General features: G+C 45.2%; 1 protein-coding gene and 1 long non-coding RNA gene across 13 annotated transcripts in view; one reads left to right on the top strand and one right to left on the bottom strand.

The window, feature by feature from the left end:
• Positions 1–21,930, top strand: part of NUMA1 (nuclear mitotic apparatus protein 1) — a 72,166-nt gene that overhangs the window by 22,024 nt on the left and 28,212 nt on the right. For 4 of the 12 annotated variants that reach the window (XM_086340536.1, XM_086340534.1, XM_086340533.1 and 1 more), the window contains exons 1-2: positions 13,790–14,097; positions 18,878–18,951. In XM_086340536.1, the coding sequence (XP_086196662.1) occupies positions 18,910–18,951 (42 nt within the window). In that variant the 5' untranslated portion in view covers positions 13,790–14,097; positions 18,878–18,909. Of the gene's footprint in view, positions 1–13,123; positions 13,264–13,472; positions 13,612–13,789; positions 14,098–14,290; positions 14,459–15,110; positions 15,257–18,877; positions 18,952–21,930 lie in introns of those variants that run through there. The other 8 variants (XM_086340535.1, XM_086340525.1, XM_086340531.1 and 5 more) reach the window with 5 other exon arrangements.
• Positions 8,570–13,177, bottom strand: LOC147358203 (uncharacterized). The gene is made up of 3 exons (XR_015142147.1): positions 12,778–13,177; positions 12,512–12,635; positions 8,570–8,699 (listed from the first exon to the last, which is right to left on the bottom strand). It is a non-coding gene; the product is annotated as an uncharacterized LOC147358203 (long non-coding RNA).

The raw sequence follows: 21,930 nt of genomic DNA, 5'->3' as shown, positions 1-21,930 counted from the left end.
TTATCTTTCCATTATTATATTAAATTATATAATTTAATACATATTAATGGGCTTCCCTTGTAGTATGCTGCGCTGCTGCTGCTAAGTCGCTTCAGTTGTGTCAGACTCTGTGCGACCCCATAGACGGCAGCCCACCAGGCTCCTCTGTCCCTGGGATTCTCCAGGCAAGAATACTGGAGTGGGTTGCCATTTCCTTCTCCAATGCATGAAAGTGAAAAGTGAAAGTGAAGGCGCTCAGTCGTGCCCAACTCTTAGCGACCCCATGGACTGCAACCTACCAGGCTCCTCCGTCCATGGGATTTTCCAGGCAAGAGTACTGGAGTGGGGTGCCATTGCCTTCTCCGTCTAACACGCACAGACTTCATCAGTTCCAATTATTGGTACATATCCTAGAGAAATATTAGCTTGTATGTAAAAAGGTTCACTATTTATCGCTGTAGCATTCTTTCATAATACAAATTATACAGTATGACTGTAGGTAGGTAGACCAAACACACGCACACTTTGTCTAAATACACACACATTGTGTATCCACACATATGTGCATGTGTGTGCATGCTTAGGAAAAGTCTGAAAGGTTATACAACAAACTTCCAACAGTGGTACTTCTGAGGAAGGGACTGCCATTGGCAAACAAAGGTTAAAAGTTTGACAAATGGGGTGTTTTGCATTTTACTCTCTGTACTTCTTTATTATATTATTTCATGGTGATAATGTATTCTCCCTCCTTCCCACTTGTTTGGATAGCTGGTGGGCCGGGAGTGTGACACAGTAGAATTAATTCACCAAGCCAGCTCTGCCCACGTCAGTTGAGCTGGAAGCAGCTGCTGGGCTGAGAGCAAGGAGCGCATGTGCGAGGGCCTGGGAGTCCACTGTGCACAGGCGGCTGGGAGAGGCAGCCAGACAGGCCAATTCTGATTCACCAACAGTCACTATCGTATGTCTTGTCTTGACACTCTCCAAATTGCTTTATTCGTGGTTATCACACAGGGCCCAGAGAGGAATTCAGTGAGCGTGTAAAGCATGGATGTTGATAGGAAAAAAAGCAGTCATGTTTGGGACAACAAGGAACGTGTGTGAAAAGAAATACGTACAGGGATATTCATTATAGCACTGTTTGAAATCTAACACGGGAAATATCCACGTCCATCAATAGGAAAATATGTGAACACATTATGGTATATCTTTTATATGCACTGTTATTATACAGTTTTTTTAAAGTATGAGTTAGAATTAAATTTACTGACCCTTGGGATCTTCATAATCAATTATTAAGTGAGAAAAGTTGCAGAGCAATGTTAATGTGTAAACCTAGTTTTTGAAAAATAGAGAACAATTAAAAAATCCTCAAAATATAAAAAATATACTTGTGCTTATGATTTTGGGGGCCTGGAAAAATCTGATAACATTTCTTTTTTTAAAATTATGGTGATCTATACACAAGCCTAGGAACTGAATGCCTGCAAGTTGTACATTTAACTTAATTTTTGGCCACGCTGCACAGCATGTGGGATCTTAGTTCCCTAACTGGAGGTGGAACCCACCTCCCCCACCCCCCGCAGTGGAAGCATGGAGTCCTAACTATTGGACCGCCATGGAAGTCCCTAATGTTTCTTATCTTATGGGAGGACTTGGAGGCTGAGAGATTATGGGAGGCTAATTTTGTTTTTATCTAACTTTGTATTGCTTCATTAGTTTTACAGAACAAGGAAGATAAACTTCCTGAGTAAAAAATGAAGTTTCCTAAATAGTTTTTCATCTTAATTGATTTCTAAGAGGTACTTTAAATTTTTTTTTTAGTGAGTTAATGAAGTAAAAATAGAGTTATCATGTAAATCCCTTGGGTTTAGTATCTGGGTAGTAGAAAGAGAACACAGGAGTAAGGGAACCAACTTTGTAGTTGTAGTTCTAAACTTTCTTATGTGTGAGCTTTAATTTAATAAGGTCATTTAACAACTGTTAAACAAGGGCCTCAGTCTTTTCATCTGTAAAATGAAGAGCTTGTACCAGGAGACAGTGGTCTCCAAGGTCCTTTCTAGGCCTGACATTCCACAGGTTTAGGGTCCTACAGTTCTACAATTGCAACACCTCTTGAGATTTTAGATTGTATTTCATTTACTTTTAAATGCCTTTTGTTTTTGTTACATTTTAACAGTCTGAAATTAAAATGCATTTTATAATTGGCACTGGCTATTTTTTCACATTTTTATTATCTCTAAAATTGAGATATCTTATCATTGAAGATACAGGATAGTTCTACTTTTCAGTGCCTTTTTTTTTTTTTTTTTCATTGACTATATATTGTTGGCCCCTTTCTGGGCTTCCCTTGCTCCTGATCCCAACAGATTCACTCATATCACCTGGTCGTTCTGGGTAGGGAGAAGCAGGTGGGTGGATATGGTATTTGAGTGTGCAAGGATTTTGTACTTAATTAACTGGTAGGTGTCCTATATGTAGCTGCTGCTTGAGAAGTCAGGAAAATATACATATAGTTCTGAGGCATCCAACGTAATGCTTCTGAATTTTGATTAGTCTGTCGTAGTTTTGCCTGGTATTTACTTTTTACAGTGTAACACACGTAGAACAGCTTGTAAAGTATATAGTTCCTGAAGTTTGCAGAAAGTGAGCACATCTGTGTAACTGGTGCTACATCAAGAACAGGAGCAGCACCCAGCACACCCACCCTTCCAGTCATTGTCCCCATGCGGTTTTCTTTTTAAAAGGAGTGAAAGTATATGTCAGGATAGCTCATGGTTCTCTTGGGTGAGTCTGCTGGAAAGGGCTCCAAGTCTGGAGCCAGAACATCAGAGTTGCATCGTGGTCCTATCGCTCTTTCGTTGTGGAACCTTAGGGGAGATACTTTTCTGAACCTCATTTCTTTTTGATAAAATGAAAACAATAACGTCTACCTCACAGAACTGTTGTGAGATCACATGAAATATTTTGTAGATGGAAAATACTGTCAGTGATGAAAAGCCAAACACAACTGCTAGTTGGTTTTGGTGAGGGAGGTATCCAAGCAGGAGATGATGTGAACCTCAAGTAAGAAGAGAAATGAAGAAGTTTGTTTGATCCCAAATCCATTCTCTTATCTACCAGTATTATCTCCTTTTTTGTTGTTGTTGACATTTGGTATAGTCACTAGTTTCTGTTAAATGCTCCAAAATGGAAATAATATAGAGGAGTAGAGGACCTAAATAGAATCCCCAAAGATGTGGAATTTCTTCCATTTTTCTCTCATTTCCTCTCAATGCTGGTGCCTCCTAGAGTTGTGTAAGGCAGAGGCTTTGGCCTCAGATTAGCTGATTTCAATAGCAAATGAATATACCACTCCTTTACAGGCCCAACAGGGCAAGCATGATCCCACCACAGACCCACTTCTGATTATAGTCACAGTGTTCCAAATGTGACCCAAATTGATATCTCTAACCTATATAAAGATTGCATCTTATAAACAGTTCATTTTAAAAATGTAATTTGAAACCTTTCATTAATTCTGTAAATGCCTATCAGGTGCGATGCACTTTACTCAGTTCCAGGAATTCGGTGGTGAGCACATGGTATGTGTTTTCATGGAGCTCACAGTAGTAGAAAAAAGAGAATGAAATATAGAAAGATATAACTAGAGACTATGAGAGCTATAAAGGAAAAGAATATGATGCTGTGCCTGACCTAATCCAGGTGGTTAGGGAGATTTTACATGGAGACGTGGCATTTGAGCAAAGATAGGAAGGATAAGTTGGGGCTTCCCAGGTGGCCCTAGTGGTAAAGAACCCGCCTGCTAACACAGGAGACTTAAGAGACTTGGCTTCGGTCCCTGGGTGGGGAAGATCCCCTGGAGGAGGGCATGGCAACTCACTGCAGTATTCTTGCCTGGGGAATCCGAGGACAGAGGAGCCTGCAGGCTCTAGTCCATAGGGTCCCACAGAGTTGGACATGACTGAAGCAACTTAGCATACAATCATGCAAGAAGAGTAAGTTAGAATTAATCATGTGAACAGGAAGAGAAAGCTTTGGGTAGGAGGAAGAGCGTGCACAACACTAGACCACACACAGAAGTAACTTTTTACTAATGAACTTCAGTAACTTTTTACTAATAAACTTTCAACCTTTCTGCTGGGTACTGTGCTAAGCACTTTCTTCACACATACTATCTTGTAAATTCCCTATATCACCCTCTGAGAAAGTATTCTTACTCCCATTTTACAGATGGGGAAGCTTGCAGTTATTAAAGTCCTAGAGCCAGGATTTTTTTTTTTTTTAATTTGGCTCCAGCTTTTTTGGCCGTGCTGGGTATTTGTTGTTGCATGTGGGGGCTCTCTAGTTACGGTGATCGAGGGTTACTCTTTGTTGCATGGGCTTCTCATTGTGGTGGCTTCTCTTGTTGCGGAGCACAGGCCCTAGAGCACGAGGATTTCAGTGGTTGTGGCTCACAGGCTCAGTAGTTGCGGCTCGAAGTTTCTAGAGCTTGGGCTCAGTAGTGGTGGTGCATGGGCTCAGTTATTCCATAGCACATGGAATCTGCTCTGACCAGGAATTGAACCAGTGTTCCCTGCATTGGCAGGTGGACTTTTTAATCTACTGTACCACCAGGGACGTCCCTAGAGCCAGAGTTGTAATTAGCCTGTCTAACTCCAGACTCCATGCTCTTAACCGTTATGCTATATTGCCTTCCTTCTGTTTCTCACCATTCTAGCCTGTACTTTATACAGCCGGGAACATAGGTCTGATCTGTGTTACTCCCCTTTACTTCTTCCCTTCAGAAACCTTGATTGTTTCCCATCACCTCCAGGATAACTTCTGAATTCCTTAGTGTGATGTCAGTACCTCATGGTTTAATGCTCCTTAGCCTCACCATCTGCTACACCTTCCTAAAACTGCACGCCATGGCTCAGATGTAATAAGCTCTGTCTTTGCACATGCTGTTCTCCCTGCTAGAATGCTTTTTTTTTTTTTCTTTAACTTCTCTTTTGGTGAAACCGTACTCATCCTACTCATACTTTAAGTACCCAGCTTCAATGCCACTTCCTTGGTAAAGCTTTCCTCATCATGCCTTCCTGAGTTAATCTGTCCCTCACAGGGCCTGTAAAACAGTAGCTCCTCCTGTGTTCCTCTTCTGAAGTCTTTCACCAAAGTGAGAATCCTAGAGGTCTTTACTGCTCCTCACCTTTCCCATACTCCTGTTTCCTAAGATCTTGGAGCCTTTCCACAGTGCCTTTTAAATATACCTTTTTAAAGTTCCTACTGCCCTTGCCTGAGAGCAGCAGTTTTACTTCTGCTTTATCTGCCTCTGGACTCAGTGTCCTGCCAGATCCATCCTTTCCACAGCACGTAACACATATGCCATCCTCCTACTCAGAATCCTTCAGTGCCGCACACTGCTCCTTTAGTAAGTCACTCCTGGTCTCCACTGCGCTTTCCAGTATTCTCTCACCTTCTGTTCAGCACTACCCAAGGCCTTGTCCTTTGGGCTCATGTTTAGGTGAATTATAGGTATGTCTCTTCACAGGATTCTGAGCCCATCTCATTCATCTGAACACAGTATTTCTAGGTTGGTTGTTTCATGTTTATAGTTGAATGTCTCTGATTAAATTTCATTAACTCTAAGAGTACCATATCTTAGGCATTTTGGGGACTTTGTATCGTGAATAGTTTTTTTCAAAAGGGGTTTGGTCCTAAAGGGAGATTTCAGTTTTTAGAAAAACTGCTTGTTGGGGATTCTGTACTTCTCAGTGACGCCAGATATATGGAATGTTATTTTGTCAAATGGTGTTTAGTGTCTTTAAAGATGGAGAAAATCATTCCAGCTCTGCCACTTCACAAGCTGTAGTAGAAACAGTTTGAACAGGGAATTCAAAAGTGCTTTGAATGAATAAAAAGCTGTGCTGATGGGAAAGGTATATAGGATGTAGCTTAGTTGGACTGGAGAGAGCCATGGATTTAGAAGATGAATTCTGATTCTGCACCCTTGGTGGTTGACCCTGAGGGCAGGTATTGCCTTCTTTTTTGAAGCCTAGGGTCCTAGTTATAAAAATGTTAATAAATATACTTGCCTTTTAGGGTTCTAAGTTTAGGGGGGTTAATTGAGACATGAGACGTAGCCTTCTTTAAATCTTTGAAATCTGTTAAAATGTTAGGGTTTTTCAATTGTTTACATTTTTTATCATGACCATGTTAGACACTAGATCCATTTATTTTACTTATTAGTAACATATTGACAGGTTTGGTTCTTGAGTTACCTGGCACCCCACTGAGAAATCTAATCCCTATTAATATGTTTTTGTTCATTTCTGTCAGTGGTTAAAATCATCCTGGTGTGGTAGAAGAAGTGGATTTGAACCAGAAAGACAGAGGTTTTAGTGCTGAGTGAGAGGTGGAGATATGAAAGAGAGGAAGAGGAAGACAGAGAGAGGATGGGAGAGAAGAGAAAAGAGAGAGATGTCCTCTGAGTTTTATGGCTACTTAAAGCTGATTTGAAACAGACCAGATCCTGGGCAGTATCATGCTCTCCCAGCTCATGTTCTGAAATTACAAGTTGTCTTGAATTGGCAGTCCTTGCTCAGGCATAAGCAAATAAGCTTTTACAAATAAGCTGTAAAATTTCTCTTGGGCAGAAGATAGGAAATCTTCAGCAGAGCTGTCACATGTATTCCAGTGTTGATCTAACGGGGGACTAGAAGACCATTAAGGGCTCTTTCATCCTTGAGGTTCTGTGATTTGTTGGCCGGGTATAGAAAGCTGGTTTTCTTTAGGGTGTTGAGATCAATGTAATCATAAATTGCACTTTCTCTGTGGCTTTTATTTATGAAACCTTGTAAATGCCAAGTATGGCTCCTATTACTTTTCATTGTACCCCATACAAAGTTGGAACTACCAGTTTTTGAGGACCTCCTCCTCTCATCAGGATTAATGAAACACCCTTGAGTGCCTCGCTTTGGCATGGGACCCAGTAGGGTGACAGACAAAGTGCCTGTTTCTAGTGGACTTGCTATTTGGGGGAGAAGGAAGCCCTAACTGGTGAGGTTTTTGACCAGGTACTGAGGAAATTCATTTTATTACAAGATTCTTGTTGTTGAGAATGGTGTCCTGGAGAAAGAACCATGGGAAATTTTTGGAGATACCTTTAGATATGATCTGACCCTCACCTTTTCCTGAGGCCCAAGTTAGGGCAAGTGCCTTGCTTGAAAGCCACAAGTACAGTCTGTGGCTGATGCAGAATTTCCCTCCAGTCACTTCCAACACCAAACCTAGTGTGTTTTCTATTACTGGCAAGGCTGTCTCCAGGAGTTGCAAATCTTTACATTAAAACTGTTCCTTTTGTTTCTTTGACCGTTCTCATCATCAGTTCTGTGCTTGTGAGCAAACAGTATGCTAGACATGTTGCCTGTAGGGACAGAGCCGTTTGCTCCTCTGTGACAAGGAAACAGGGTGAACAGGTTCTTAGGTGTTTTGCAGAAAGACCTCCTTGAGGGAGAAGTGAATAGAGCCTTTTGGATGTCATAATGAATCCTCTCTGGGTTTTGATATGCCCTCTGCTTTTCTCCCCAGGAAGCTCAGGCTTGCCAACACTGCCTCATTACTTAGCCCCTACCCTCTGGAGAGGGAGAATAAGGCCTGGTAAATAAGCTCCAGGTCAGGGTTCTGAAATATTGTCCTTCCCTCCAGCCAATGGTATTTCCTCCAGCCTTCTTTCTCCATGGCTTCTCACCCTTTAGATATGTCCAACATCTCTTCTAGGAGAAGACTTCTCTTCTGTGCTTGCTGATTCAGAAGAGTTTTGGCCCTTTAATGTTTATAAAGCTCTTGCATCTTCAGAAAAAAACTTTAGTGATTACTTAAAAATGCTTTATTTATTTGGCTGCGCCAGGGGTTAGCTGTGGCACACGGGATCCTCGATCTCTGCTGTGGCATGAAAACTCTTGGTTGCAGCATGGGGGCTCTAGTTCCCTGACAGGAATTGAGCCTGGGTCCCCTGCACTGGGAGTGTGGAGTCTTAGATACTGGACCACCAGGGAAGTCCCTTTAGGGGTTATCTTGGAACTTGGAACTGTTGAATGTTTTTGATTAGACAGTTGATTTTGGGGAGGAGGTACAGGTGCGAGGCTTCTTTGAGCCACTGAGGATGTGCTGCTGCCTTTTTTTTTATTCAATGATTTGAGAGCATCAGAGAATGGTCTAGAGACCAGATAGACAACTCACTACTCAGGTGACCAAGTCACTTAATTTCTGAGTCTCAGATTTTGTCATCTTTAGAAATAAAACCTACCTTAAGACTTCCTGAGAATTAGATAAAAGGACCATGTAAGAGGATGGGATCTGGGCTCAAATTGGGTTCAGATTTTACCTCCAGCACTTATTCTTTGTGACCTTCAGCAAGTTATGTAGCCATTCTCAGTTTTCCATTTTGGTAAAATAGGGATAATCATAGTGTTTTGGGTCATTGTGTTACTGGGTTATTGTAAGGATTAAACACAGTAAAGCTAAGAAGTGTTTCGCATAGTGTCTGGCATATACCAAGTGCTCATTAAATGCTAGCTATTAATTACAACAGTGACAGCAACAACAGTAATGATAGTCTTTAGGTATTTATTATGCTGGGACATCAGGTGGCAGAGGAAGGACTTAGAAGGCATTGCATAGGGTAGTGGATCCATAAGCATTTCTCCTGCCAACATTCCTTGTGGGAGGGCCTGTAGGGACTGAGAGAGAGGCTCTCATTAGGCTTTAGCCTGTAGCTTTCTGTGGTGAAAGCTTCCCTCCCAGGCTGGTAGGCTGAGGTGTGAGGTTCAGAGGGACCTCAGAAGACAGTGCGAAGACCAGTCTGGCAGGGTGGAGGGTTTGGGTAAGGGCAGTGACTGTGGAAGGTAAGACCTGGGCCGGGTCCCACAGGACTGTGAATGCCAGGCAAATGGTTCGTATTAAGAACCACTCATTCCTGAACCATCTCAGGGAAAAGCTCCCTTCCTTTCTTCAGTTTAAACTTGTAAAAATGATAATACACTTTAAAAAATCATAATGTTTATATCTTAAACAAGAATAATAAATACCCATACACCATATACCACTCAATTCAGGAGATATACCAGATGCCTTGAAAACACCTTGTGCGTTCTGCGCCCATCCCCAACGCCTCCAACCTCTACCTGAAGCCTTTCAGATTTTGTGTTAGGTGTCGTTTTCTTCCCCTCCTTCTCTTTCTTTTAAAAATGGTTTTACCACTCTTATCGCAATCTTTCGGGGACTGTGAGCAGGGGCTGTGGAATCCAGCAGTAGCCATGGCCGGCTGACTGCCTGGCTAGGCTGGGAGGAGGGGTGGGGAGGTTCTTCTGGCCGGCTGCCCTGGGAGGGGAGGGGAGGGCCGGGGAAGGGAGGGGAGTGGCGCTCTGTGGTGGGGGAGGGAGAGGCCAGGGAAACTGGCCCAGCTCCTTGGGCTGTCCTGAAGAGCAGGCCCAGAAGCTTGGCAGCTGCGGTGGAGAGGTTCCAGAGGAGAGTTCAGCGCCTCTGAGGCCGCACAGCTGGAAGCTGTTGTCTTGAGTTTAAAGCCAAGGGAGAGCGGGAGGAGGACTTCTTGTATTCTTTTGAGACTCAGTATCAATCCTTTCGTGTGCTGGGGCGCTTCAGAGCTGACACAGTGCCAGATGTGGCAATGGTGATTTTAGGAGGCCTGCCTCCTATTTTCACCTCAGACCTTTTCTGGAGTATTGATCATGCCAGTCATTAAATCATGTTTGCCTCTTTGCTTTTCTATAAAAGCTTTGGTTTTTGCTTTGCCTTTACTTTCCTGGTGCATATTTGAATACCAAGAGCAATTGCTAACCACAGACTGCAAGTGATACGATGGGAATAGGATACAGGGTCTGCCCAGGAGAAGAAGTGGGACCATGGAGGTCTCTGCAGCAATGGGCCTTGTTTTGACCCCTTCCAGAACACCCCCACTACTCAGCACAGTCCTTCTCTGGTGGCCAGAAGGTTGAATTTGGCCAGAAGGTTGAAAAGGCCAGAAGCCTTCCATCCAGATGTAGTTCCGTGGAACAGATTCAAGGAGCCCTAGGTACTATGGGGTATCATAGATGGTTATGCCCTTGAGGAATTTACATTCTAGATGTGAAAACAAGACTTCCCTGCATATATAGTCAAGGGAATACAAATGACAAATGCAGTATGTAGACACATTTTTCTGATCACCAGTGTAATACATGGTTATTAAAAATAAACTCAAACATAAAAAGAAACCCAGTGTAGAAAGTCCCCTACAATCTAACCCCATCACAAGATAACCAGTAATCGGGGTGTTGATAAAGTAAAATCCATAGAAGCATACTGATGGAAGGAAAGCAAGCATCCTGGCTGGGGACCTAGTCTCTTTCAGGGAGAAGCACCCCACTAGCTTCCCTGACAAATGGTGAGTGAACTTCTGCTTGGACATCTTGGTGAAAAGGGGCCAAAACCCGTAAGTAGGAATTGACCTTTAAGTACCACCCTGTGCCTTACTTGCTAGTCAGTGTGCTGGGTTCCCTGGTAGCTGAGCTGGTAAAGAATCTGCCTGCAATGCAGGAGACCCCGGTTCTATTCCTGAGTCAAGAAGATCCCCTGGAGAAGGGATAGGCTACCCACTCCAGTATTCTTGGGCTTCCCTGGTGCCTCAGATGGTAAAGAATCCACAAAGCAGGAGACCTGGGTTTGATCCCTGGGTTGGGAACATCCCTTGGTGGAGGGCATGGCAACCCACTTCAGTATTCTTGTCTGGAGAATCCCCATGGATGGAGGAGCCTGGTGGGCTACAGTCCATGGGGTCGCAAAGAGTTGGACACAACTGAGTACGTATGCTCTCTGGAGTGTCCTCTAGCAGCACCTTTTGCATAGTTCAGTTCAGTTGCTCAGTTGTGTCTGACTCTTTGCGGCCCCACGAATCGCAGCATGCCAGGCCTCCCTGTCCATCACCAACTCCTGGAGTTCACTCAGACTCATGTCCATCGAGTTGGTGATGCCATCCAGCCATCTCATCCTCTTGTCGTCCCCTTCTCCTCCTGCCCCCAATCCCTCCCAGCATCAGAGTCTTTTCCAATGAGTCAACTCTTTGCATGAGGTGGCCAAAGTACTGGAGTTTCAGCCTTAGCATCATTCCTTTCAAAGAACACCCAGGACTGATCTCCTTTAGAATGGACTGGTTGGATCTCCTTGCAGTCCAAGGGACTCTCAAGAGTCTTTTCCAACACCACAGTTCAAAAGCATCAATTCTTCGGTGCTCAGCTTTCTTCACAGTCCAACTCTCACATCCATACGTGACTACTGGAAAAACCATAGCCTTAACTAGACGGACCTTTGTTGGCAAAGTAGTAGTTGCTTAATAAATGTGTGTGGTGTAAGTGCAGGTAAGATGAGGGGCTTCCCAGTGACCCATGGGTTTCTCTCATGATTGGTGAGGGTCACTGTTTGGTGGGTGGAAACTCTGTGGTTTTGTTTTATGAGCATCAGACATCTTTTCTTTCCAGTTGCAAAGAGTCGGACACTACTGAGCGACTAAGCACAAGAAGTGTGTTGGGCATTTTATAGATGTTATTGAATCTTCATCACAATCTTACAAAATAAGTATCTATCCTTGTTTTACAAATAGGAGAATTGAGACTCAGTGTCCTGCGATTCACAAGCTGTGTGATCTGGGGCAAATTATTTTATCTCTGTGGCTCAGTTTACTCACTGTACAGGTGAGTGATAATAGTATCTACTCTTTGAGGGGAGTTTTTCAGATTAATGAGTTTAACACAATTAATGCGCAGGAGACCAGCAGAACAGTGCTTGGCACATAGTCTGCACACAGTAAGCATTAGCTGCTATTTATTGCACCTTGTTTTCTTTCTTGTTCTATTAATAATGTGATCCCTAGCATTTCTACACTTATTTTAATTCTGTATATGGCTTCTCTGTCCTCCCTCCCACCCCTCACACTTTGTTCTTTACAATTCCTCCCTCAGCTTTCAGTCATTCCCTTCCCTTCATCCTGTCCCCACTGTGTCTGTCATTGCCCTTTCCACTCTCTTACCTTCAACCTCCCCACCCATTGCCTGTCTCCTGTCTGTTATGGCAGCCTTCTGACCTGCTTCCCTGCTGCTAGTCTCATTCATTTATATACCAGAATAATTTCTCAAAGTACACTTCTCATCACACCACATCTCTGTGCTAGAAACAAATGATAAAATAAATATCTAAATCTTTGTTCCATTTCTTGAAGTTCAGAATTTTCCAAATCTTACCCCAGTTCTCCCTTCAAGTTTGTTCCTCCACTATGTCCATATCTTTCTGCTTTCCTTCTTCCTTACTTCTCTCTCCATTTCTATGTGGGCAAGTTCTACCTATGTGTTTTAAGAGCCAGATTAAAATATCAGTTTTTATAGTCCTTCCCTACTCTCGACTGGTTAGAATTTTTGTGTCTTTTTTTGTGAAAATTAGCACATGCTGTCTTGAAATATAATTTCAAGTCACACTGCTTATCTCCTGTGGAATTATAACCTACCTTAGTACAGATGCTTGGTGTAATTCTTCTTTGTGTGCTCTCTGGGCTTCCCTAGTGGCTCGGAGGGTAAAAAATCTGCGTGCAATGCAGGAGACTCAGGTTTGATCCCTGGGTTGAGAAGATCCTGTGGAGAAGAGAATGGCAACCCACTCCAGTATTCTTGCCTGGAAAATCCCATGGACAGAGAAGCCTGGCGGGCTACACAGTCCATGGGGTGGCGAAGAGTGGGACACGACTATGCTCTCTAGAGTGTCCTCTAGCAGTACCTTTTGCATAGTAGGTGCTTAATAAATGTTTGTGGTGTAAGTGCAGATAAGATGAGGGGCTTCCTGATGGCCGGTGGGTTTCTCTTGTGATCGGTGAGGGTCATTGTTTGGGGGGTGGAAACACTGTGGTTTTGTTTTATGAGCGTCAGACATCTTTTCTTTTCGGCCCTGGCGGGGAGGCGGGAGCAGACTCTGCCGACGGGTCCCAGTGCCTGTGTCTGCTGAGGGGCTCCTGCCTGCCGCCCGAGGTCCCGAGACTCGGCCCCTCAGCCCCTCCCCACCAGTGCTCGGCGGAACAGGGGATTAGGTTCTGGCAGCACAGCTGGGGTTTTGGCGGCCATTCCGCAGCCGACAATAGCCCGCAGTCACCCGGACAGGACAGCGCAGGCCCGCGCTCCAGGGCCGCCGTGGGCCCGGGCACCTGGTTTGGGTGGCCGAGGGGGAGGAGCGGGCGCGGCGCAGCAGCCCGGCCTAGCCACGCAGAAGGTACGGGCTGGAGAGGTTCCCTCGGGGAACGGGGCGGCCATGTCCCGGGGCAGGCGGCGCCCGCGGACGGAGGCCGGCGCTTTGTGTGCGAGCGAGCGGCGTGTGTGCTTAGAGACGCGACCCGCCCCGGGGCCGGCAGGAAGCCGCCCCTTGTTTCCGAGGGCCTGCGTCCCGTGCGCTCTCTAAAGCCTCTGTTCCCGGGTCTTCCTCCCTGCCCTGCTCTCCTCCAGGCAGGGCTGATCTAACCGGCGGGGCAGCCCGCGGCCTACTCTGCAGCGGCTGGCCAGAGATGGACGGGCTGTCACTGCCGTCTTAAGAGCGCGAAGGGGGAGTGTCCGGGGCTATCAGGTTTGTCAGGCAGGCCTCTGTGAGATGCGTTTCGTTGTGTTTATGCCACAGTTTGCTTTGGCGCTCGCCACTGTCGCAGTTCAGTATTTTTGTCTGCCGGCTCCTCCCCCCGCCGCCCCCACCCCGCGCGTCCTGGGCTCTTGTTTGCGGCCGGCTTCGGCAGCTCCCGCTCGGGCGCGCCGGGGACCCCTCCTCCCGGCCCCCGACTGCCGCCCCTCCCCCCTCGCGGAGAGTGCCCTGCTCCCCGCTCGCGGAAGCTCGCTGCGCCTTTAAAGAAAGCAGACTCCTGGCTGTGACGCACTTCTGGCTGTCAGCCAGGAAGATCGCTCCTGCCAGGCTGACTGAGAAGAAAACCAACAACTTTTCTTTTGTGTGTGGGGGGTTACTTTCCACTAGACCCCCCCTCCCCACTTCCTCCTCTCCTTTCAAGATTTAAATGCTAATGGTGGATTAAAACCTCTAGATCCGTGTGGCTTTGGGAGTCTGGTAAGGCCCCCCTCCCCTTCCCCCCCCTGCACTGAGACTTTTTCTCCCTCACTGTTTCTCTGGGGTTTTGTTCAAACATGGAGGAGGGGGTGCGGTGGACTCTCCCCCCTCACCTCCCTTTCCTGCGCCATCCTTGAAGGGGAGGGAGAGGAGAGGGAGAGCAAATAAACACTCAGAAACAGGCGCTGGGAGCAGAGCTTGCCAACATCCGGGAGTTGGCGCCTTTTAGAGCAAAGGGTCGCTTTCTTTCCCCCTCGCGTAGATGTCAGCGTGTGTTTTTGTTCGGAGGGAGAAAGCGTGTGCGCCTGCACGTTGAGCTGTAGACAGCTCGGGAGAGCGTCTATTCCCGAATGAGGCCTGGGTGTGTACACAACGGTGGGGAGTGAAAAGGTTCATTTTGTCCGCTGGTAGAGACCAGGGGGTGTTGATATAGCAGTGGGGGCAGGTGCTGATAAGCTGCTGGAGTCGGGGTGTGTGTGTAGTGTCGGGCTGTAGGCCCCAGATCTGGTTCTTGATTGCAGCCCTTGTGCCCACATCTTTCTGATGTGGACCCTACAGAGCATAGGGGGAAGGGCAGATACTAGTAAGCCACTTTGAAGAAACCAGGGAAACCTTGGTTTCCCTTGCAGTCCTTCGCGTGTTCCTCACCGGGACACTGGGCCAAATTCTAGGCTACACAGAGGGGCTGGTCTTCGTGCAGAGGGGGAGGCCTGAGTCCAGAGTGAGCCCCTTCGAGGGCTTGGGAGTACAGCCAGCACCACTGGTTTGCCCTGACCTCAGGAGTGCAGAGAAACCCTTTGGAGTTGGACAGGACCTCCTGCTCAGAACTCCTCAGGGGTTGAAGAGGACTGTGTTTTCCCCTCATTGGCTTCTCTTAGAGCTGCTGGTTCTTGGGCTTTTTACCTCCTCCTAGCCAGGGCTGCACCAGCAGGATATTTCCTATCCTGTTCTTTATGACCTGTGAGCCAGTGGTGACATGAATTGGCCTTTGCTGGGTCACTCTGGAGTAACCCAGCAGATTAGGTCTGGGTGCTTGCCTGAGTGTGCCTCCTCTCCTGTTAGAGGAAAGGAGCACCCTCAAGATTAGGGTGTTCACTCTGGATGTGGGGATATCCTTTTAGAAAGACGTATGGAGGTCACAAGCAGGCAGGCTGTCTAGGTAAGTAGTAGTAAATCTTGCATGGGCACAGAGTTGGGACAGCCATTTCTCTCGTGAGTTGTGGGCCTTCGGAACCCATGGTAGAAAAGCAGTGGGTCACACAGCTGGAACCTTTGAGGTGAGGGTTTGTGTGGGCTTTGGGTCCCAAAAGTCTGGGAATGGGAGTTAGCGCCTAAAAGAATGAAGATTCAGCAGAGGCAAGGGCCCCTGTTCTGAGTACAGTTCTGCAGCTTTCTGAGACCACAGGGCACTTTGGTGTTATCATGGTGTTCATGAGGGCAGTCAGTGGCTAAGAAGTGGTCTCAGAAGGAGCTGGCACCCAATTTGGGGGGCGGGGTGAGGAGAGTAGTGCTGCCACAACTCAAAACTCTGGCCTTTGGCCTGTATTTGGTCAGTGCTTAAAACTGAAGCTTTTCCAGAACAGACCCCAGAGCTCAGCAACCTGACCCTCCAGTCCTGGTCCTTCCATCTGAGCAGGTGGTTTGCATTAGCTTCAGCCCTGGTAGGAAACCAGGACTAGGTTTTAACTCTTTAAGACCCAGAGAGGGTACAGGCCAGGTCCCTGCATGTCTCTTGAGTGTCAAGGTTTTGTCCTGATTTATCTTCTCTGGAGACAGAGGGGTTACCTTAAATGTGGGGATTGATCCTGACATGAGGAAGTTACATTATGTGAGTTGTGAAAATGTCAAGAGGATACAAGACCTTTGGTTTATAAGGCAGCTGCTTTTGTGTCTTGGTTCCTTTTTGAGCCCAGGGCAAAGAGAGAGTGCCTTCTCTGCTGAGGGCGCTTCTTTTCAAAGAAAAAGATAGGTTGGAATTCTGAAGGTGTCCACAGAGGGCCTGCATCTCAAGATTTTTGTTTGTTTGTTGATTGAGGGTTTGGGGGGTGGGTTGGGGGTGAGTTGCCTGATTGAATTGGGGGTGAATCTTAGCAGACCTTTCTGTGAAATGGTTCCAGGCTGCAATCGTGGGGATCTGTTTTTCCATCACCATCACCCAGTCTTCTGGGTGGGGCCTGCCTCAGATTTCAGGGGGAGGGTGTGGAGGATGGTGCTCTGGCTGGGAGCCCTAGGGTTCCAAGCCAAGGTCTGCTTAAAGTCGTAGTCCCATTGCCGAGGTCTAGCTGTGCCACTGGCTTCAGTCATTCATTACCCACGGTGAGTGAATGAGCTGCTGTCAAGGCTCTCACCCCAGTGTCCTGTCTCTGAGAAAGTGCCCCTCTGTGGGATTTGACCTGGTAAGGTCTTTCCTTATGTTGAATATTGAATTCTGCCTGTTCGTGTGCCTGGGGAGCACAGAAGAAGGCATTTGGCCTTGACACCAGTATTAGACAGGCTCCCCTGGGAGGACGTAAGGGTTGTGTGTTTTGCCTCTGAGATGAAGGGAAGAGGTGGGTCAGGTCATTTTTAGCAACACAGCTGTGGAATCTCTCAGAGGCGGCAAGATCCACCTCCGGTTGCAAATGCAATTTCTGACTGCTGTTTTGGGCCTCATCAAAAGGACAGTGAGTCTGGAGAGGCAGCAGTGGGGTTGACGGGGAGGTGATCAGGGCCTCATTGCCCTTGTTCCTGAATAGCTCTGAACTTTTATTTTTTTTGCACTTGGACATTGCTGCCTTTACTCCAAGGGCCAAGCGTGGTCCTTGTGATAACTTTGACCAACCACAGAAAAGACTTTGTGCAGTTCAGTAGTTGAGGCCATCTGCCTTCATCCTGTTGAGGGAGCAAGACAGTCAGTGCCCATAGATGGGCCACACTGGGTGAACATCATCAAAAACCGAGGAATACATAAGCCCCTTAGCTTCTCTGCCCTCCTGAGAACTCTTTGTTAACCACTACACTTGCTTTTGCCAAAACCTGGGTGAATTGGCTCATTTCCAAAACTGTGATGTTTGTATGGCAGGTGGACTCACATTGGGTTTTGCAGGGTCAGGAAGCAATTAATTACAATTAGCATTTAGTTATATTTGGCATTTAATTATTCTATTATTTAGTGCGCTTCTATGTTTAATTTTACTTCCTCTGTGAGCCCCTCAAAGCAGGGACCATGTCTTTGTCTCCCATTTCCCATGTAGCTTCCAGCACAGGATGAGCATATGTAAGGACTAAGAAAATAACCTTTTTGGTTGGTTTTATTAAGCAGAGTACACTTGCAGAGGAAGGCCTAAGAGATGATGGGTAGTGGATTATCAGATTTATGTATCTCTTTCCGCTATTAGACAGTGAGCTCCTTACGGACAAGCATGGCGTCTTATCCCCAGCACCTTGTATTCAGATAGTACTCAGCATGTGTTGGTCCCACAGAACCCACAGCTTGGAGATGCTGATATATGGGGAAAGTTATAGGTGATGTGGCTCTTGCCACTCTTGTTCCTCCTTCTACTAGAGTACTGACAGACTTGGCACCCATGGCAGTAAGAGGTGGGGGTGGGGCTGATTACTCTCATGAAGATTTGTGGGAATTATGCGAGCTGCTAAGAGATGTTGGGGAATATGTAGTCACCGGGTGTGTGGTCTCTTGAGCAGGTTGGCAGACAGATGGAAGATTCCCACTGGAAAGGAAAATTGGGAGTAAAAATACCAGAACAAGTACCTAATCTTTCATTAACTGTCCCCTGGGATCTCTACCAGCATTGGATTTGGCTTCATCCAGTCTCCCATGGCACCCTGCTCCAGTACTCTTGCCTGGAAAATCCCACGGATGGAGAAGCCTGGTGGGCTGCCGTCCATGGGGTCGGGAAGAGTCGGACATGACTGAGTGACTTCCCTTTCACTTTTCACTTTCATGCGTTGGAGAAGGAAATGGAAACCCACTCCAGTGTGTTTGCCCGGAGAATCCCAGGGACGGGGGAGCCTGGTGGGCTGCCGTCTATGGGGTCACATAGAGTCGGACACGACTGAAGTGACTTAGCAGCAGCAGCAGTCTCCCATTGGAGCCATGTCTTTGATATTGGTGTGGGGGATACAGAAATCCAGAATTTGATGGTTTTCCCCAAAGACTTGGTTATTGTTAATTAGGCAGACTTTGGGTACCTACAGAAAGAGCCAGAAATCAATCTTTTTGCTTAAGGATTGTGATCATTTATTGAATACCTACTGTGTGCCAGGCACTATGCTATTTGCTTTATCTGTTTTATCTTGAAGCATCACAGTAAATAACCTGGAGAGGTTTTTGCAGATCCTTTTTTGCAGGTGAGGAAACTGAGACTAAAAGAAGTTAATGCTACTTGTCCAAGGTCACAAGAGCTTGGTCACATGGACTCAGCATTCAGACCTAGATGTGTCTGAAAAACGATGTTTGTTCCACGTTTTAAGGGCACCATGTCCCAAAGAGTAGGGCTGAAGTCCAGCTTTGAGTGTTGTATTTTCTAAGGGACAGAAAGATTGTGTGTAGAGCTTATGGACGTTAAATGCAGAATTCTTTATTGTCAGCTGTGACACTGTATGTTATATAGAATAATTTTGATGTATGCTCTGAGCTCTCTAAAAACTGCAATGATGTCTTGGTAGATTAAGTGCTGAGTAACTTATCGAAGCTGGTAAATGAAGCCATTTCCCCTTTCTTCCTTCATCGTGGATATCTGATGTAATTAACCACCCTGACTCTTCTCTTGGGTTCCAGGTGCGTCGGGGTGACTGTCTGGTTTCACCAAGATGACGCTCCATGCCACCCGGGCGGCTGCACTCCTCACTTGGGTGAGTGGTCTTCCTCTGCTTTTGTGAGCCACACTTCTCCAGGAAGCTTGGGAGAGGTGAGAGAGGAGTTCTCTAGGAGTCAGAGCTATGTAGAGTCTTCTCCTCTCCAGATAAAGAAAACACAGTTTTCTTTTGCCTTTCCCTGTAGCTTTTTTTAAATTGGGGTATAATTGATTTACAATGTTGTGTTACTTTCAGGCGTACAGCAAAGTGAATCTGTTACACATATATCCACTCTTTTTAAGATTTTTTCCCCCGTATAGTCCATTACAGAATATTGAGTAGAGCTCCCTGTGTTGTACAGTAGGTCCTTATTAATCATCTATTTTATGTGTAGCAGTGTGTATTCGTCAGTCCTAATCTTCGAGTTTATTCCTTACCCCCTTGTAACCATAAGTTTATTTTCTATCTCTGTAGCTCTATTTTGGTTTTGTAGATAAGTTCATTTGTGGCCTCTTTTTAGGTTCCACATATAAATGGTATCATGTGGTACCTGTCTTTCACTGCCTGACTTACTTCATTTAGTATGAGAACCTCTAGGTTCATCCTTGTTGCTGCGGATGGCATTATTTTGTTCTTTTTATGGCTGAGTTCCCCTCAGTTTTTTAAAATTTATTTATTTATCTGTTGGCTGTGCTGGGCCTTCATTGCTTCAAGGGCTTTTTCTCTAGTTGCGACGAGAGGCGGCTACTCTGCAGTTGTGGTGCGTGGGCTTCTCATTGTGGTGGCTTCTCTTGTTGCAGTGTGTGGGCTCAGTAGTTGTGGCGCATGGGCTTAGTTACTCCGAGACATGTGGGATCTTCTGGGACCGGGTATCAAACCCATGTCTCCTGCATTGGCAGGTGGATTCTTTACCACTGAGCCACTAGGGAAGCCCTCCCCTTGGTATTTAACTTTGATTATTTCTGATGATGTTGCTGCTGACAAGTGATCCATGCCTTCACTTGTATAGCTTAGAAAAGGCCTCTCTGAGGTATATATTCCCTTTCAGTGAAGGGAAGGGTGGCTGCAGAACAGCCCGGGAACCCATGTCTGCCCCCTCCATGTGCATGTTTCTTTCTTTTTTTTTTTTTTTTCTTTCACGTTTCTGTAAAAGGATTGATGCTGGATTTCGTTGACGTGTAGGGACTTTGGTCTTGAAAGGCCTTTAATCTCAGGGCAAAGTTCTCCTTGCTTTCTTTACTGTGTTTCTGTCAGCTTCCATTGTCCTCCTGGTGCCTTGGTTACTTCACCAAAATTCTTCTGCTAGGTCTTTTCATATACTTCTGCCTAAGACAATGGCAAATGACAAAATAACGCTGAGCATTGGGAGCTTAAAGCTACAGAGAAACAGAAGCTGCACACAGTGTAATGATGACATGCGAGGATCTTAGAGGCAGACAGCCCAGCTTGGTTAGAATCGTTGCTCTGGCTTATCTGTGTGACCCAGGACAAGTTACTTAGCCTCTCAGCACCTCATTTTAAAAATGGAAATAATAATAATACCTCATGGAGTTATTATGAGAATATGAGATATGTCTGTAAAAAACACTTAAATATTAAAATATTGCCTGGGGGAATTCCCTGGCAGTCCAGTGGTTAAGACTCCATGCTTCTACTGCAGGGGCATGGATTTGATCTGTGGTTGGGGAACTAAGGTCCTGCATGCTGCACAGAGTGACCAATAAATAAATAAGTAAATAACACGTCACACAGAGTGACCAATAAATAAATAAATATGCTCCACAGAGTGGCTGATAAATAAATAAATAAAATGAGTAAGTACATACAGTACTGCCTGGGCATGCTATTTGGTAGAGGGTATTTTAGTAGTCACCCTAACTACTGATCAAAAAGACTAATTAAAGAGCCACCTTTAAGAAAAAATTACAGAATTAGGAAATGAATGTTTAATTTCCAAGTAAGGTGGATTTACTAAAACTGTCTTTATAATCACTGTCGATTCTGTAGTCAGGAAATAATGTGTTTAGTGTCCAAAACGTGTGTTCTTAATCTTCAGCTTCTGAAATAGATGCAAATTTTAGTTGTATAGTTTAAGATGGGTGTTTTATATTTATATTTTTTATTTACATTTCAGTGTTTTATGTGTGTATTAGAAGCATTATCTCTTTCTTCTCTTGCCCAGGAAAAGACTGGTTGAGTAGTGTCTGTGTGCCTAGTTCAGTTGATTAAGTGATCTTTAGGGGTCCTTCAGCTGCATTGTTTTAAGTTTATCAGTTTATTTATATCGGTTTTAGGCTTGGTTTTATAGTGACTACTACAGTTTACCGAGAAGACACAAAAAAGACTGGTTTTATTTAACAGCAGATACTTGTATGCTTTTTTTGAAAAATCAGAATGAACGTACATTAATATATTAAAATATAGTTAGATACAATTTTTCAATTGAAATACGTTAGGCAGCTAAAGTGGATTTTATAACACTGTAGCAACATGGAATGGTGCTTGTTAGTGAGAGGAGTGGCATCCACACAGACGCATGCGTGTGACAGTCACAGCGGTGGTTTCTTTTTTAATGACCTAGGAAAAAGGAGAAAGAAATCAAAATGCTAGAAGTACAGGTATTAAAATACTAGAGTGAGTGGAATTTTTTGTTTTCCAAGTTTTCCGTAATTTATTTTCTAATGTAAAGATAAACCTATATTTTATTTAAATTGAAGTACGGCTTGAAATTATTCTGTACCCAGCAATTATAGTGAATAAATTGTTGTAGGGCATATAAGGAACTTTAAGATTCAGCAACCGTAAATGACCCTGGTAGCCTCACAGGAAGTTCCTGGGTTCTTCAGTGAGCTTGGCCCTCTCTCACATTTTATATCCTGACTAGAGATGAAGGAGCTTGTCTGCTTCCTCAGCTTTTAAATGATTTCCCATTTGAGAGCAAAATAATGCACAGGAAGGAAATATATTTTTATATCCATGAAAGAAACTGTTGCTGAGTTATTGCTTAATTGATATGAGATGAATCCTGATTCCTCA

This window comes from Bos grunniens, chromosome 15 (genome assembly GCF_055505025.1).
Source record: "Bos grunniens cultivar Pamir isolate PY7600 chromosome 15, Bosgru_T2T1.0, whole genome shotgun sequence".
NCBI lineage: Eukaryota > Metazoa > Chordata > Mammalia > Artiodactyla > Bovidae > Bos > Bos grunniens.
The sequence above is the reverse complement of the archived record's forward strand: the minus strand, read 5'-3'. Positions and strand labels throughout refer to the sequence as shown.